At 39.1% G+C, this 19,606-nt stretch overlaps 1 protein-coding gene across 1 annotated transcript in view; it reads left to right on the top strand.

The window, feature by feature from the left end:
• The window catches only part of LOC115240327 (serine/threonine-protein phosphatase 4 regulatory subunit 1-like), a 160,574-nt gene that overhangs the window by 136,319 nt on the left and 4,649 nt on the right, over positions 1 to 19,606 (top strand). The window contains exons 3-10 of the mRNA XM_029815402.1: positions 9,003 to 9,115; positions 14,517 to 14,659; positions 14,749 to 14,895; positions 17,437 to 17,607; positions 17,715 to 17,998; positions 18,077 to 18,293; positions 18,420 to 19,499; positions 19,574 to 19,606. The exon at positions 19,574 to 19,606 is cut by the window's right edge and continues 1 nt beyond it. Of these exons, the coding sequence (XP_029671262.1) occupies positions 9,003 to 9,115; positions 14,517 to 14,659; positions 14,749 to 14,895; positions 17,437 to 17,607; positions 17,715 to 17,998; positions 18,077 to 18,293; positions 18,420 to 19,499; positions 19,574 to 19,606 (2,188 nt within the window). The remainder of the gene's footprint in view (positions 1 to 9,002; positions 9,116 to 14,516; positions 14,660 to 14,748; positions 14,896 to 17,436; positions 17,608 to 17,714; positions 17,999 to 18,076; positions 18,294 to 18,419; positions 19,500 to 19,573) is intronic.

Below are 19,606 nucleotides of genomic sequence, written 5' to 3'. Positions count from 1 at the left end.
ATTCCTGATGGTCTTGTCGATGTTGTGATGCCTTGGATGAGGACGATCTTCTTCATTTTTGAGATAATCTTCATCTCCAACAATTAGAGAGAAAGATTCATCAAATTATTATATTCTTTTATATATATTTTATTTTTTATTTTTTGTTTTACCAGAATAAAATTTTTAATATATTTATTGAATAAAAATTTAACAGTTACAATTTTGGTAGAGTCGGTTCCAGAATTTGTAGAATTTTGAAATGTTATAAATATTAAAAAATACATTTTTTTTTACATCTTATCTATTGGTATTAAACAAAAAAAAAACTTGATTTTAAGAATATATAAGGACTTGCTCCCATTTTATACTCTTCTGAATGATATGTATAATTTCTCAGATTTTCCCATTAACTGTACGAAATATATTCAAACATCTATATTTTTTAATTAAATTATTAATAAATAATCTATTCTTTAATCTAAATAGAGAAATTATCTGTAGTAAAAATGAAATGAGTATCAATTTGATCGATACATTATAAGAAGCGCAAAAATTTAGGCGAATTTCAAATTGTGCATCGCGCGAATACAATATAAACTGTAATAAGAATCTGGCTGAGCCAGCTGACGCGAAATCACAGGGTGCAGAGACCTCGGTAGAGATTTGACAAACTCCCTTCCCCTTTCTCTCTCCCCTCCTCCTCCCTTTCGACCTCGTCTCGCACATCCCCGCTCTATTCTCGTCTGTCTCTTTGGCCCTGACCCACCCAAAGGATGCAGTCACCCCGCGTATGGTCGACGGGATGCGCACGAAGGGAGAGGAGAAAGGGGGGAGAAGGCGGTCTCCGAACCGCGTCCGTAACTAGGATGAAAAGAGACCAATGTTACACACATACGCACGCACGCACGCACGCACGCACGCACGCAACACGTACGCAGGGCGCGAGGGGCGACGGAAGGGGACACGACGCGCCATAGCGTGTGTGCACGCGTAAAACATGCGCGCTATGCGTGCGAAAGAAAAAAAGAGAAAGAAAACGATGCGGCCGCGCGGCGCGGCGGGGCGAGAGAGCGTCGAAGGGGGTGCGTGCGTTCCACAAATCAATACCTACGCTGAATCCCGCGTGTGTACCAGCCGTGCACGACGCACGAAACGTGTCACCCACCGACCCAAACCCCATGGACGACATAGCAGCTGCACACGCGGCCCCGGCATATGTCGTCGCGCGCCTCGTAGCGATCGCGCCAAATCTTAGATCCTTTTTTTTTTATTTACGGCTTGTCCGCGACGCGGTAAACAATCTGTCGCGAAAATTCTGCCCTGACTATCTTGCGATTTAAATAGCAAGTTTAAGTTTAATATTTAATATTCGTGAATAAATTAAAATATCTTTAAAACGAAAACGAAAAATATTAATTATTATTATATGAATTGTTTCATTATTATACTTTTGATCAGTTATTAATATTTAATTGAATACATCAGATCAAATTTTGTATATGTCAAGAATAGTTTATATTAGATTCTATTTATTTTTCAATGAGAATCGCATTCTTTCTCGACATCGAAGGAATTGTAGTGTGCAATAACGATTCCGGTAACGATTCTTCCGCGTCGAGCAAATTTCTAATTTGCTTTCGTAACACGGATCGAGGTCGACAATGACGACGACGGTGATGGCGACGGTGGCCGTAACGAGAACAACGATCTCGGGCATCCGGTATTGTGCTGTATTGCGAACGAAAGATTTACCTTCGCGAAGCAGACTGGTCGATAGATCGATACATCTTAAACTGTATTTCTGCGATAAATAAAAATGTAAAAGAAATACAGAAGAAAGGATATTTTATCAATTAAATTATTAAAAAACAGACTTATTATATAAAAAAATGTTAATACTATTTTGCATAATTTTTTATCTTGATTAGCCTCAAGAATGTTTTATAAATATTTTAAATTATATTACGGTATAATTGTTTTTAACGCTCGTTTCCATAAAAAAAAATTTTTTTTTTTTTTAATAATTTATTTTAATCCATGCTTTGGCATTTATTTAGATTGCTTTTAAAATATACATGATTAATTTAGACGATTAATTTAGACAAAAGAAATCGGTTAAAGCTTGACGATGCCTAATTAAATGTGAAAAAAAAATCCGTCTTTTCGTTCAACTCGATCTGTGAATTTTCAGTCGCGTAGAGACGCGTTTCTGCGCCGCATCGTGTAACCGCGCCCTCGACGCGACGCACTCGCCGCTTATCCGATACTCTCGCGTAGAGACGCGTTTCTGCGCCGCATCGTGTAACCGCGCCCTCGACGCGACGCGACGCACTCGCCGCTTATCCGATACTCCGATCCCCGGGTACGTGTGTGCGTTTGTGGCGGCGACGTCTCTGGCGGAGATAGTGGTGGGAGACTTCATTCAGTGCACCTCTCGCTCGCCGCTACGCGCATGCGCCCGCCGGCTGCGCGTACACACGCTACTCACGCTGACTCCCCTCCCACTCGGGGACGACGACGAAGACGACGACGCTGATGTTCCCTAACGCGTACACACACGCGAATAGACGCACGTATATGTATATACGCGGAATCTAGTATCTCTACGTTTATATATACGCGAATAATATAATAGCGTATTTTCGCTCATTCGCACGGTATTTTCTTTCTCTCCTCCTGTATCTCTTCGCGTGCGTATCTACTTATAAAAGAATGCGCGTCACAAAAGAGAGCGAATGCACGCGTGAGAGAAGGAGGCCAACGCGAACGGCCGAGTGACCGAACCGGCGAAGAGGACCACACGCCGTCATTCGTCGTGATTATTCGTGAAAATTCCTTGATATTCAAGAATATTTCGATACTCTTCAACCATAAGTTGCGATAAACACAGCTGTATCGAGGCGCCAGGTGCGGTACGTCGAGATATTGAGAGCTTTATCGCAATGCTCCATTTACGTTGATACTACTTTAATGAGGAGTGACAGTGATATTAGTAGTGAAGATGACCTAGAAAGAGAAGGAATTCGATGGACGATAAGCTCTTAAATTCTTATCTTGGTATAATGACCGTGGAAAACAGAGTTTTAAGACTCGATATACATACACTTACTAATTCTTAGTTTTAAAGAATCATCCGCAATTTATCCGCGTGACAGTAATCAACCTTAGTTAATATCTGATTAAATATTTGAAGTAAATATCGAGCATATTCATTTAGTAAATTCAATAATGTCAATATCAGTAAACAGTGAAAAATTCAGAAACACGAAAAACAGTTTTAATCTTCGATTTAAAATCAAATTTATTGAATAATTTGCGCCACATTAATTTCGAATATAATTGCTTATCCTTCATACATTAGCAACTTCAATACTAAATACATCAATTGCAAAAAATGGAAATTATATGAATTAGATTAGCCAAAAACACAGTTTCGTAATTCTATCATCGCATAAAACGAGGCCCCCATTACAAACAAATAAAAAAAAAATACTCTGCTAAATACTACAAAAAACAATACAAATTATCGGAAAATTGACAAATATTTAACACGATATAATTATCATATATATAGGTCAATGTTTCTTTTTCACGAAACATTTTAGATCGCGAATCCTAAAGAGCAGATCGACAATGCAGTGCCACCGATGCGTTGCATACAACAACTTCGCGCATCGACGAATTCGAACGGACCGAAACAACAACGCCGAACGCGTATGTGTGTGTGTGTGTGTGTGTGTGTATGTATATATGCGCGCCTATAGTAGCCCCGGACCAGAAGGAGAGAGAGAACGCTGCGGTCGGTATATAAAGTGAGAAGTAGAATATGCACTCTCTGACGTAGGGGCTCCGTGTATTGCCTGGCGTTGCATTCCCCCGCGGTGCATTGACTTCGCCTCCCCTCCAGCGCTTCGGCCAGCGCGTCGCCACCCCCTTCGTCTTCCCTCTCCCCCTGATCTCATTCCACCGGTTCTCCTTCCTTTCCCCCCCTTCCCATTCTGCATCCTTCTTCCTCTGTCTCCCTTCTTTCTCTATCTCTCTCCTTGCGTCGGGTTCTTCCACGCCGCCGGTCATATCGTCGCACCCCGCCTTCCTCCCTTACCCCTCCCTCCCACCACCCCTCTCTGTCGGTGCAAACGCTTCCCGGCACAACAACAACATTCCTTCTCCTCCATAACCCCTTCGTAGCGCGGAGACTCTGGCTACCAGACTCTTCTCTCTTTCTCTCTCTTTTTCTTCTTCTCTCCTTCTCTTTCCTCTTGTTTTTCCTTCGTCGTGTGTTCTTCTTCTTCCTCATCTTCTCGCGTGGCGTCTTCGCGCGGGTGAGAGGAAGAGACGGAAAGCCGCGCGTTGTTGAACGGCTCCGCAAAACTGGTCGCCCGCGAATCGCATGTCCATCCGATCGACCTGGAGATGCCCATCGGAGCAAGTTTGCGCCGCGCAGTTTCGCGGCAGTATCTCTCGTTCGATACCCGCGACATACCGATTCGATCTCTTTCTTTCCCGGGGTGTCGAAATCTCGCGCGAGAAAAATTGGAGCGAAAGTCGGTGAGTCTAGTCTCTGGCTCTCTCAACCGCTGCTTACTTCGCCTGAAATCCTGAACGTGGATTAAATCGATGGGAAAGATTAATATATTAAAAGAAATTTATATTAAATTAAAATTAAAAAATTATTAAAGTTTACTTTTTATCTATCTTAAAAAAAAATCTATGACGTCACAAATATAAGAGTATTGAATACGAAACAATTTTTCTCATTTAACTTCCAATAAAACCAAATTTCTTCGATAAGAAAATCTTATCGATAAGACTTTTATGAAAGACTATATCGACTTTTTAGCATCTCCCATTGTAATTGTCACGTGATAACAAATCAGTCGATCAAGAAGGGCGATTGCAACCTAATTAGAGATCAGAGTCCCCTCGCAATTAATTAACGGATTTTATTGTCATCGATCGTGCTCGTTATCTCTCTTCTGTCGTCGAAAATGAAAAATTCTTCCACGCGCTACGGGCTGCACCTGCTCAGCTTTCTACTAGCGGGGAATTCAAAGACAGCGCGATCTTATCGGGCTGTATACAAGGCTTAAACCTGCGGAATGTTTTCAGGAGGGTACGTGCTAGGACAGGTGTCGGCAGAGACTAAGGAGAGCCCAGGAGGCGGTCATCGTGCCGGCCACCGAAATATTTGTTCACTGTAATAAAAAAGAGCCCGCGCGCGCGTCTGTCCTTGCTCTTTTCTTTAGATCCTCTGTCGTTCACTCGCTTTCTTCTACAACATTTGATGCGTAGCCAGTAACACGTTCTGATCCCTTTTCTTTCCATCGATTGTGAATAGTGTCTCTCAATCACTCAAACGAGGGATCTCTAGCTCTCTTCTTCCTCTTCTTTATTTCCTGGATTTCCATTCCGTAGGAATACAATACCGTTTCTTCCTGAATTCTTTCTCGATTTCGGTTTCTACAGAAAACTGGCAAAATGACCGCACAACCGATGGTATTTTACTCTGTCAAGTTTAAAATTATCGAAAATTCTTCTTTTTAATGACTGCCATATTTATTTTTTTCGATTCTTTGCGATTTAATTGAAGTTGACTTGTATTTTACCTTTGTTATGCGCAAATGACACATATTTACATGTTTATTAGTTTTATTAGAAAATTCTTTTGCTCAGGTATCCTCTCTCGATTTTGCTTTGTTGCTTTTTTTTTTACTGTATTTACCTGAATAAAATAATGAATTTTTGAAGAGTGTGACGGTGAAAAAATGCACGGTAAAGGAACTTGAATAAATCTACAAGATAAAATCTAACGTCAATATGTCCCGCATACGCAAAACTCATAAACACTATTGGTTTTGTTTCGATTTACGAAGCTTTATTTAAATAATCTTTTAAATGTCATGACTTTTATATGTATTATCAATTTTTAATTCTGTCCTCATGTTTTCAAGCACACATATATTTAAAAGCTTTCATGATGTCGCATTATAAAATTTTTGGATTAATTAGTTTTGCGGTAACCTGACATTTTTATTAGAAAAGTGAATTAATATTTATAGCTGATATTAAAATGCCTTATATTATTTTTTCATTCTTAAAAAACAATCATTACACACAAAAAATATAAATGGCTTTTTTTTATCCTATTGAATTTTTATCGGAAGAAGATCGATCGCTCCTACTTGTTTTTAAAAATCATAATTGTAAAAAAAAAAGAAAGAAAAATCGATTATTTTAAATTATATATACAACTATATAAGATCTTTTTGGCGCGTCAAAATTACGCAATTTTTCCTTTTCCTGCAAATATTTGTGATACATCTAATTACAAACTGAAGATACTGCCACGGAGTTTTTTTAGATTTAATTTTTAATTTATTTAGTATTGAGAGAGGTACTGAAATTGGTCCAGAAAAATTCTCGTATTCTATTTTGATCTTGATCACATAAAAAAATAATTTTAATTTGTCTCGATTATTAAGAATGAATTAATGCGCTAAACGATAATTAAAATGGTTTCTTGATACTGAAAGTTTTATTATTTGCTCGTTGATCAAATAGCAAGAATAAAATAAAAAGATGATTTCTTTCTCGCAATCTTCGCTTTCCTTTTTTAAAGAATCGGCGATTTTCGATTCCCGAGCTCGCATTATCAATGTGTCCAAGTTCCTTTCGACCTTGCAATCCCGCGGCGTATAAAGTCTATCGATATTATGATACCGCAGAGAGGCCATGTCGGCCGTAGTGGTACCTAAAATCATCCCTTCCTTATACATATATATATACACACATTGTATATCTGTATATGTATATATATACATACATATATATATGTCGCTCGCTAGAGGGGGAGGAAGAAAACGCCGTGTTCTTTATCGATCTTCGCGAACTACGGCGATCATGCGCGTGGTAGGCCGTTAGGGAAGTGTCAGCGCCGTGTACTTCAATTTTGGGCCAGAGAGTATCTATGGGTCCGGGCGAAAGCAAGCAACCCAAGTCGTCGTCCAGTGGACACAGGTGGATAAAAGGAACGCTTCTTGGAGGGTGGCAGGCGAGCACGGCGTTTCGCTCAAACATATTGTGTGCCCGAACCAGAGAGAGAGAGAGAAAGAGAAACTTTTGCGCGAAGAAACTCGCGAGGCGAGCGCGCGCGCGCACGCTTGCTCCCGAAAATTCTGCAGGGACGACTTCTTCTTCGTCTTCGTTGTCTTCGTTGCCGCCGCAGCGGTCGGCGGCCATATTTGCGCCAGCATGGTAGGCGTTCACAGGCGGTACCGTCTCGTCCCGCGTTCTCCAACTGCTTTGGAGAACACTTTTGCCCCACTCGCAAGCGCACCGTCGCGTTCCTGGTGGGGCACCGTCGGCGATGTTCCGTTGGTGTCGCCTCCACCACCCGTCATCCATCCCTTCCGCCGTCTCCTCCGCCGCTCGATCCCACTCGCGCGCTTTCCTCGCTTCATCGCTGCGAGAGGGGAGTTCGCCCCGTTGTCCGCAGTGGGGGAGGGGGAAAAGGTTGCGCCGGACGGGGAGGCACGGATGGGGCTTTAGGGTGGTGGGAACAGTAGCGACGTGATCGAACTACAGCGGCGGCGATACTTCGTCTTCCACTTCCTGCTCTTCGTCTTCGATTTCACTCGTCGAGGAGGGCGGCCGGCCGCCTTCATGGCCCGCGATGAGATGGTGCGCTGCCCGCAGAACGTCGTCGTCCCGTCTCGTTTTCCTTGTCCCTACTCGTCCTGGTGCTTGTTTGCCTCGATACTCCGTTTTCTTCTTCTCCTTCTATTTCTTCTTTTTTTTTTTTCGCGGCACGAAGTTTCGATGGACGGCCGTCTTCGAAGCTTAACTCGGTTTATGTATTTAATTATCGAACTTATTCGAGTTCGTTGGAATTTCAGGGAGCCGAATGCGCCGAGATACGGCGCGAACGGCGAGTATGAATAATTGATGAAGATAATCTGCCGCCTTCTTTGTACGTGTGTGCGAAATCCGCGGCGTTTGCTCTTATATTTTCCTCTTAGCGCTTTAACGCTGGGTACACCGTGTGCGCACCCAGATCGTTAAGGTGAACACATGTTGCTTCGTAGTATCTTGTCTCGGTATCTTCATCAGACTCCTTTATCTTCTTTCTTCGGGCTTGATGTTGCTGAAGAGATGTTGATTAAACCGCACTTATATTTATGTATTTAATTATCGAATCGAGCTCGTTGAATTTTTAAATTAAGAACATTTAAGGGGCAGATGAGATAACAGAAATAAAGATCCGAACTTTATATTTGCATCTTCTTTTTAACAATTTAATATTCAACACATTTCTTTACTTGATTCTTAAAATGAAGACGAACTCGAAATGTTCTTGAACATTTTCTATTTACAAAACTAACTAAAGCATTTTCTAAAATGTACAATAAAAGCTAATTAATAAATTGGCGAATAAAATTATGTTAATTATAAGAAACAACAAATAATTTTAATTGTAGGAATAATTATATAAAACAATCGTATATAAGAATGAGAACGAAATGATGGATGACTGGAAAAATATATTTAAAAATAATATAATATATATCTAAATATATATAAAAAACAATGCGAATCTTCATATGATGGCAAGTTAATTTATTAGAAAATCCTATGGGATTTGGTTGCTGGATTTATCGCTTCTTCTCATCGCGATAATTTATATTAATTCTAACTAAATTAAATTCCTTACGCACGAATATAAGGCTCAATAATTATTAGAATAGATATCTATATTGGAAAATTAACGAGCGTTACGATTACTTCAGTAGCTATTCAAATAATGGCTCATTGCACGGTTAATTCGATTAAATTTAATATTATATATTTATCTGTCAAAAGCGTTGCGTTAATGAAGGATTTTTTGTTAATTTAAATTTTCTTTATACACTGCCCGAAAATCAATTGATCTATAATTTTGTATTTCGATACGTTCGAACCAACAGATGATATGCGTAAAGTGACGTCGTCTAATGTATTTGTCTTTATTTCCTGTGTTGCAGGCAAATGGTGGGCCGTATATTGGTGGAAATGTTTCGCGCGGCAGTCAACAATAAACTAACACTGGTCGTCGAGGATGTTATGCAGCATGTACAGCTCATCATCGACGATAATGGTAAGTCACGATCGATCGCCATTATTTTTCAACGCTTAATTTTTACACTTTGAAATGCACATCTTTAAATTGTCTGTGGATCGTATAAATCTGTGGTAGCGTTGTAAATTTCTTTGACATATCTTTTGCAATAATATATTCCTTGAACGTATCAGCAATTTCACGATACTGCTTGTATGCAAAGCTGCGAATGTGAAGAGAATTTTTATCTGTCACTTTTTTTTTTTCAATTTTTTTTATATGTGTCACGTCACTCAGTGAAGATCAATGATGTCGCAAATAAGATTGATTATCGCACATTTTTTTTTTTTTGCACTTTTGAAAATGCCTCATGTGAAAGGATTGGAAACACGTTCATTTCTGAGCCAAATCCTTCGCACCATTCACGCATGTCATAAATGTGATTGGTTGCTTGATTTATATGACTTTGTGCTTTTCTCACTTTAATTTTAACGAGCTTAACAAGAGAAGATTTTGCTTACTGTTTGCATTTTGCATAAATATGTGTCTCCCCCATTATATGAATTATATATTTATTTATAATTGACATAATTTAATTATTAGAAATATGGCGATCATAAAATACGGAATTCTTATGGAGAACAATTTTAAGATGCATATATGTTATCGAAATGGAAAGGATAATATCGTTTTAATATTTTTTAATCGCGATGTCAGCCAAATATCGATTTCCACGATGTTCATAGTGTTATTGATTGTATGCAAAAAAATTTTTAAATTTCTCTCTTGCATTGACACAATCAAGGCCATTAAACATTTTCTAACAAAATCATACTGGTTTTACTCTGTCCGTTTTTAACCTGCAATCAATATATGATAAAAACTGCAAGCATAGCTACTGACTGCATGTTTTAAAGCTTGTTCTTACGTAATTCCCCGTTTTTATCAAAATAGCGCCATCCACTTTGCTGGAAATTGGATTTTCTTTGAGCAGGTCTCTTTTAAATAACGTGCCGACCTAGGGAACGTTAATATTAGCAATATCAGCGAGTTCTTGACCGAGATTTAACAGAACGTATAAAAAGATAATATAACATCTTAAATTTGCTGTTCTAAAATGTTGTTTTTTATAAAAATAATATGCGTTTTACAAGAAATCAATTTATATAAACGTTTTATCAACTGTCAGTAAATTTCTTAGAAATATTTTAAAGAATGCAAATATATATAGCCAACTACGTATAGGTTGTCTCAATGCTTGTCGCGCATAATTCTTCTTATACCGAAATAACGTCTTATGTTTCGCTACAAAATTGAGCGCATCTTCTTAAATGGGGGTCGCTTAAGTAACGTGTCGCCACAGGAAACGTATAAATATCAGCAATCAACTGCATCGGGGTTGCTTCTCGAGGGGGGCGAGTCCTTTTCGTGGGGGTCTCGAGCGTGAGCGGGGGAGCAAGATGGTGTGCGCGGCGAAAAGTAAGCTCCATCGTTAGAGGCAACGACGAGAGACGACAAATGACGTGCCCTCGCTTCCGGTATGGCACGCGTCGTGGGTGCCGGAAGTCGCCCGTGCATTCGGGAATACGACATTAAGTCGCCGCGATATTTATACAAGAGGGCACAGCCCCCGATCTCAGACGTAAACCCACTCTCTTCGTTCTTAATTTAAACATCGCCATCTCTGGCTACGAAGAATCTTGCGTAAAAGCCGGCGCATGCTGGTACCAGGATCCACAGACGCATCCCTTGTAAGGGATTTTGACGCATGGCACTTTTTGACAGCTGAAACGCTGTGGCGGGTCCAACGATCCGATGCACGCATTATTTCGTTACACGGTAAAATTTCCGATAATCTTGTGGAAAAGGTAATGTTGATTACGGATTTTAGGGAGAATCTATTTCGGTGGAAAAAAAAAACAAACAAATAAACCGGTCATTTATAGGAAGTTCATTTTATACGATAGGTTTATTAAGTGACAAAATTTGGGCAAAATTTAATAAAATTAAGTTTTGAATAAAACGAAAATAAATTAAAAATAAGTTTTGAACGAATAAAACAAGAAATTTCAATCGGAAATAGAATTAACTTATTTTGTATCTGTAGATTTATCGCGCCACATAAAAAATTAATTCAAGGAATGAAATGTCATTGTAGTTGTTTTATAGAAAACAGAGTTCTTTGCGAAATAAAATATAAATTACGGAAAACTTGTGGATTTTAAAATTCCGAGGTGGTAAAGTTTTCGATCGAGACATCAGTATTAATATCTTTCGCTGCTGAATAAAAATCTAAATAAACTTCGGTATCTCGGAGAGAGAAAAGTAGAATTTTATAAAATATATTTCTCGCAATCCGGGATAAATCAGAATTAAATCAGAAACGATTTTATTGATTTTTTCAAATTAAAAAAATTAATATTATTAGAAAAATATATATTTAATGGGATAATATATCAACTTATCTATATCAATAGCTATTTTGTCACTTGTAATTTTCAATGAGAAGTTAAAGATTGAATAAACTAGAACATCGCGACTTTTGAAAGATGAATTCCGGGGTAAGAAGATTATCGTTTACAACGAGGCTCTGCAGTTTTCCGCCGTTATGAAGAAGACCGTAACGGTCGCCTTGAAGAGTTTCATCGATGGATATCTCGATATACCTCGGTCCTGCGGTCGAGCCCTTTTGAAAAAACGTCGACGAAAAACATTCCTTTTACCTGGAATTGCTTTCAAGAAACGCAGAAAATGTAGCGCGCCGATGCATTTTTTTCCCGAAGATTTGACCGGGTCTCGATTCAGGTCTCTCTTCTTTTCAAGGGGTTCCTTATATATAAAAATGCGTTAAATATATTCTTAAACGTTCAGCGAGAAAAAGGTTTAGCTTTTCTATTTCTTACGGTTGTCATGAATAACAACGTCGTACCCAACAAGTTAAAATTAATTGCCGATAATTATTTGCATTGAGTTTGAAAAAAATATAAATGAAAACGCGTTATCTCGCATCAGGAACGTGTGTAATAAAAGCTAGATATATATCTTTTTATTTTATATATAAAAGTTTTAAAAAGAAGTGAAATGATATAAAATAAAAATCAATTTCACGAATTGATCGAACCAAATTGTAAGTTTTATGTCGCTCGAAAGTTGTCATAAATTATATTTGACTCTCTGATAATAATACATGAATATTATGAAAATTTGACGAATTTTTAAGCTTTGAGAGAGTTTTTGTTATAATTATATAGCAAAAATATAGTATTATATAACAGAAAATAATAAAAATAATAAAAATATTCAATAAATTAAAAATTAAAAATTATAAAAATTATATATTTGCAAAAAATATAATTCTTTCTTCCACAATATCTCCGCAAAAATTAGCTTCGAGTTTAACGTAGAAGGTATGGCTGGAGGAGTCCGATGGGACATCCTGAATATACGGCGCGCATCCGGAAATCATGAAACACAAGAAATGGGAGGACTGTCCGGGTGCATCCCGATGCAGAAGCACCCCAAAGACGGCGATGTCGTCCTAGTAGGCGGCTATTTTTAGGGGCGATCCGCGGAACATCTTGCCTGTAACACGTGCCACCGTGTCGAGTGTTTTCTCTTAGGGGGACACGCGGAAGAAGGGGCCGCGATGCAGCAACACCGGTTCACGACCCGGGCACGCGACACCATCCTCGGCATTTACGTATTTTTGGAATACGCGTGATACATCGCGTTCGACGAAGGAAAGTCGAACCTCCCCCTTGCCCCCGATTTTTAACAGGAGCATTGCCCTCAGTTTGAAACTAGGGGGATTTCGAAACGGTTTCAAAATCTCGGTGAGCTCGAGCTTTTCACCGTTGTATTTTCGCGAGAAGACGCAATTGTGTAATCTTTTACTTACGTGACGGCCATTAAAAATTTTTAATTATATAAATGTAAAATCAATTATATAACGTAAAATTTTCAATTATATAAATGTAAATTTATTACGTACAATTCTTTTTATCTTTATAACATAAATATGCATAGAAATATTTTCTTTTAATATTTAATTTATTATAAATAATAATATCATAAAAAGAATTAATATATCTAAAATGTGATGAAAATACGTAATCAGTTTAACGAGTTATAACATAAAAAGTGTACTAATAAACAAGTTAAAATTCTGAGGAAATTCAAATATATGCCCGAAAGGACATCCTCTCAGAGAGTAGAGGAACGCGCGTTAAGATGGTGGTGCCGAACCCTCGAGGTATCGCAGCGGGGTATTTTTGGCGGGATTGGGCAGAAATACGCGCGCGGGACGAAATAGGCGGGAAGGGAAAATAGGGCTTCGACGCTGATTAATGGACGATGCGTGCGACCATGCAAAGGGCAACGGAGAGAGAGAGAGAGAGAGAGAGAGGTTTGCGAGCCGAGGTCCCTTTTCGTGGGCACGACAGAGATGGAGAGGAAAGATCAGCAAAACGGACAAGGGGATGGGGCTCTGTGGTGGAAAGGCGAGCGGGAAACAGAAAAAGGAGCTCGGGAACGTTGAAACGAAGCGATGGGCCCTACGAAAAAAAGCGCGCGCGTTTTTCGTCTCACCCTCCCTCGCCTCCCTCTCGCGTACGCACGTCACCCCAGTCCCTTCCACGCGGCCGAATTTCCTGCTTCGCAGTCCTATGGTAAGGCCCCGGCTCTCCCGCTTTCAGCATCATCCCCTCCAGCGCGGATTTTCCTATTCGGGAAGCTGCCTTTCGCTCGACAAACCACCCTTAGTAATACCTACGCCATGAAGAATAGTGATACGGTCCTCTTCTCGTGAGACTTTTTATTTTATATTGTGTATGTGTGTGTGTGTGACTTTGCTGAGTTTCCAGGAGTATAATCGTAATTTTGTACACTGTTATTATAATAATATGGCGTCTAGGTAATATATTTAGAGAGTAATTGATTTTTATTTTATATATGCGGACACAACGACTGTATATCTCCTTGTGCTTCACCAGATTCGATAATATTTTCTCTTCCATACCCCTTAAAAATTTACTAATTTAAAAATTAATACGATTAACTATATATATCAGCTATATCAGTTTCACATGAGATATAAAAACGCTCACAATATAAAATCTTGATTATTAATTAAAATAAATATATTTACATATCTATAATATTTTCATATAATTTCTCTAAAAAAAAAAAAAAAAAATAACTGATTATTCTGAAAACAAATTATTCAGATAAAAATTAAGTGAATATCATAGCGAATTTATTTGCAATCGATTGTCGGTTAGATTCAATCTTAAGCTTTTCCTTTGGCGAATCTTCTATATCCTTGAGATTAAATTAAAAAGAAAAAAAAAAGAAAAAAAGAACAATGAAATAATTTTGGCGCGTAATTTTCTCCACATTTCGGAACATCCTACTAACATGTACAATTTACATATGTTCACAGATGCTTTGGTTCGGTCGGATTTGGTGGAGCAAATCCCGAATGTGGCGATCATCTGTCTCGAGGCGCCGGATCTCTTTGGGGATGTTCTGCGCAATCATTTGCTCGGTATTATAATAAAGTACCTGAGTGATCCGGACAACCAGGCAAGTGTTTCTTGTTTTGGATACATTTCTTAGGACGAAATATACATACCAAGATGATGTAAACATTATGAAATGTTTTTGCTCCGCAGGTACGACAAATGGCTCAGAACGCGCTCATGACGATCGTGAAGCGGGATCTTCTCGACAATGATACAATCGAGCATGAAATCTGTCCCACGATAGAACATTTGTCCTACATATCGGCCGACGAGCATCTTCGTAACGCAAACATCTCCGTAAGTTTCCCGCGCTTTATTATTCCCTTTTTTTTTCATTTTATCTTCCGCTTTATTGTCAATAGATAAGGACACGAAGAAGGTTGTGTAAGTGAGATGTGTACTTTTGCTCGAATGAAGCGTCATTTTGAAAATACGCCTTGCATGCCAAGAACGATAATATTATGATGCTAAAAAACGAATGAAAAAAATATTAACATTTTTTTTTTAAATAAATAATAAATAAATATTATACTTGAAGAAAAATATTTTTCTTCTTTTCCTGAGAGATTTTTATTTTCCACATTTATATAAATCAGTATTCTCAAGTAAATATTAATTGTATGAGGATAATTTTTTGTCTCGCTTACAATCCGTCTTATGTGGAATTTTCGTTACTCGAAATGCGTGAAAAAAATTTTGGCAAAAAATCTCTTTCACGATCGCGATTAGAAATACATACGCGGCGCGTCGCATTTCTTCGTTTACGTATCGAGCAAACGAAACGGCCCTCTCCGTATCTACGGATTCCTCCTGAAAGACATGGGTAGTGAGATGTTCTCACGCAATCGCGTCTCACTATCTTGTCTTTCATGCGGCGTTCGTTCGTCCAGACGATCAATGTACAAAGAATCGGAAAATTACATGCGGTGAAAATTATACGATCTGTCGCATCAGCGAATCAACGTTGAGCATTGGAGACGAGGAACACGGATAAGGAATAGCGATAAAAACAGAGAAAGAAAAGTTCGGAGACGGGGTAAACGCCGCTTTAGAAGCGAGATTAAAGGAACGAGCGAATATTTGGCTCCGTCGTCGCTTGAAGATTTTCGTAAACAAAAAAGAAAGAGAAAGGAAGAGAGCAGAAAGAGCGTGAAGCGTTCGTGGAAAACGCAAATACCCCGGCATCCTGACGAAAGACGGGGCATACTTTTACCATCAAAGTTGGTTTGTCATAGAGTTCGACTATCACAGCCAGCTTTGATGATCAAAATTATGTCCGTTCTCAACGCGCTCCGATGGTTAAAAGAACGGAGTCGTGATGGTGACAAAAAAATAAGAAGGAGACACGCGAGCGCGTTAGTCGAGAGAATTGAGAGAAGAAGAGACACGTTTCAAAAAATAAGAAGGAGACACGCTCAGGGCACCTCATCGGGACACAGGGAATATACCTTTTGCGGTCCGATACATCAAATTGGTTGTGGAATGTTTCGAGTCATATCACAGCCATTTTGATGAGCTGGCCCGCAGAATCGATCGTCGAGAAGATTTCATTTTCCATTGTCGATAACACTGTTGAATCGATAACACTCGCCGGGAATGAACGAAAAATGAGAAAGAAGAGACGAAAAAAGATCAGCATTTTCCTCTCGATGTATACATATATACGGAGTGCTCAAAAATTCATGATACAAACTTTGCAACGCGTGTAGCACGTTTATCTTAATACGCGGGTTACGTTTATCTTGCCGAGTACTTTACACGCGTGCAAAATTTATATTATAAATTTTTTAACACTCTGTATATCTACGTAACATCTCGATCAAATCTATTTCGCAAGAAGGGGTCCTTCTTTAAGAATCGCTATCCGAAACATTGACGAACAGCATCCACGGACAGGAGGAACGCGATCCAATCGTCAAATTGGTTGTGGCGTGTTGCTCCTCTGAATTTCATATCACAGCCATTTTTGACGATTTGGATCGCCGTTTTATGCATCGGTTTCTCTCCATTTATCGCGGAAAAGAATATAATACGTGAGGAGATCTCCGGGGATTGCATCTTGGACGGCGGAGGAGAGTGTGTTTGCGTTGCTCACAAAGTGGCTGTAATATGCTGATATAACGATGTTCATATCACAGCCAGCTTTGATGAGCGTTGCGGCATTCAAAATTCAACGAGTTTAGAACGTGCGGAAAAAATTCTCCTGTTTTGATATACGATAAAATATGCAGGAAATGTATCTAGAATATCACGCTATTTATCGTACTTGCGCGCGATTGTTAATTGCTTAAATGTAATTATATTAATTTATTTGTCATATATAATTTGAATATTCTATTATTCTCTTTACATATGCGAGATCAGAATATGTTATCGTGTATCGTGAAATGAATGTAAAATGTATCTCGTCGTGCTAATATAAATAAGTGCTAATTCATGAATACGCTCTTACAGGATAGATTACAGGCTGATTGCATAAAATCGACTGTTCCTCCCATCAGAGTGGTTGTGATGTGGTGCTATTGATTCATATCACAGCCAGCTTTGATGAGCGGAACGGAACGATGTATCTCTCGCACATTCGAAATTATTTAATAACGTTAATAAAAATATTGTCTTCTAATTATTTATTTTATAAATGTAATCGTTTATTAATTTAGTTGTAACGTGTTTTTTTTTAAATCGATAATTAAGAGAATCCCTTTGAAATTATGAGCGTCACGTAGACATAAATAAATGTATTAAATAGTACACGGACACGTGCCATTTTACATTGAATTTCTTATAACGCTCGTAACAGCTCATTCCCAACATTCCATATTTTATATCGATTCGCAGCTCATGTGTCGACTAGCACCGCTGATTGGTAGCGAACTTACAGAGAAGGTCTTTTTAAGACAATACTTGGATCTGTGCGAGAATAACGATATGATGGTGAGGAGAACCTGCGCCACGCATTTCGGGGATATGTGTGTCGCTGTGGGGAAGGAAAAACTGTATAGCAAATTGGTGAGTCTTATTCGTAGATAGATAATAGCGTCAAATTGTATGGACGCACTTTTGACACATACGAATAATATCAAATTTACCGATATCATTTTATTTCTTGTCCTTAGATTCCTACCTTCGTCGATTTGTGCGGTGACAGAGTGTGGGGTGTTCGAAAAGCGTGCGTCGAGGTCATGATGCCGGTCGCTTGCTGTTCGACACCCGAGCAACGCCGATTGTTACTAGCGGACATATTAGCAAAGCATTTGAACGACGATTCCAAATGGGTGCGAATATCTGCTTTTCAGATACTCGGACCGTTCATATCGACCTTTGCCAAGCAATTTGCCGATGTTACTTATAATAAGCATGGCGAGTTAGTGTACACTAGTAAACAAGATAATCATCTCAGGTAATTTATATCGCGCACTTTGTTATTTCCGTTTCGACATTGCGTATATTAATCTCAAATAAATATATATCTTTATAGCCTATGTTACTCATACGAAGGAATCTTTCCTACAAAGGGCGCGATCAAAAGTCAAATATCTGATATGGATGATAATACCAAAAGCCCCTTTTACCTGCCTATGATAAATGTGAGACATGATAATGTTAAGACATCAGATTCCTCGGAGGGGAATGATTCCCAGAAGAAAGAAGAAAATCCCAATTGCTATTTACCTTTCCGAATTGTTAAACTCCAAGTACGTAATTAATAACATAAACTTTTATATGTATATGTGATCTTTGAAGATATTTAAATACAAAATCTTAATGTATGTGTATATGTGTATATACATATTAATGATGTTCTATGATTTGATTTTCAGAGCATGCGAAAAAAGCATAAACCTTTTCCTTTGCTCAAGACAGATGTGGACGATACGGAGAATTATAATCCATTTTTGTATTATTACATCCCTCCAGATATACCGTTGAACGACGAACTTACTCATGCTGCGAGGCAATCAGCGATGAATCGTAATAAGGAGGAAGCTAAGAAGGAAGCAGCAGATATATTAATGTTTCGACAAGAAGTCGGAAAATATAACGAAACTTACATCAAAAAGGGAAGGAGGAGAAGGCACAAAGTGAGTGACGAGGAGAACTCAAATACGGATGGGCAATCTGACGTCGATAAGCTCGATAATCGAAAGGAGGAGACAGACGACGATGATGACGGAGATTGCCTACCGTTATCGCAAGACACGACGGAATCTTTGGACGATTCTCAAGATTTACGGACGAATTTATGGACTATATATCATATGGACTCTATGGATAAGAGTGACGAGTCCTGTGATTTCAGCAAGAACTTAGACGCGAAGGATAACGGGCAACAGATTGTACCTCAGGAATTAATCAATTACTACGTATCGATGGCCGATCCGGAGCAATGCGTAGACATGGGTGCCGAGATCCCACATCATTGTGCCTTCAGTTTTCCCGCAGTCACGCTCACGCTGGGCGCGGAGAATTGGCATTATTTGAAAAAGGCTTATCAGTCGTTGTCGAGCGCGAAACATTGGAAGGTCAGACATACTCTAGCGTCCAGCATTCACGAGATCGCCATGATTCTAGGCGAAGAACTCACTGCCACCGACCTCGTGCCAATCTACGATGGTTTCATCAAGGATTTGGACGAGGTTAGAATAGGAGTACTCAAGCACCTCGCGACCTTTTTGAAAATACTCAAGCCCTCCGATCGCTGCCAATATTTGCCGAGGTTAAGCGATTTCCTCGCCACGGACAACGAATGGAACTGGAGATTCAGGGAGGAACTTGCTACGCAACTGCTCGAGATTGTGACTCTATTCAATCTAAACGACGTAGCACAAAGTATCGCGCCGCTATCCTTTCAACTGCTTATCGATAAGGTTGCCGCTGTTAGGAACATCGCGCTTGAACTAGTAAAGTCCTTTAGATTTTTCTCGTATTTCATATAATCGTTCCATCTCATAAATGTGAATCTCGATTGTTTCAGATTACACGAATTATGTGCTATTTATCCACCGAC

This window comes from Formica exsecta, unplaced genomic scaffold (genome assembly GCF_003651465.1).
Source record: "Formica exsecta isolate Colony F162 unplaced genomic scaffold, ASM365146v1 scaffold423, whole genome shotgun sequence".
Taxonomy (NCBI): domain Eukaryota; kingdom Metazoa; phylum Arthropoda; class Insecta; order Hymenoptera; family Formicidae; genus Formica; species Formica exsecta.
The sequence above is the reverse complement of the archived record's forward strand: the minus strand, read 5'-3'. Positions and strand labels throughout refer to the sequence as shown.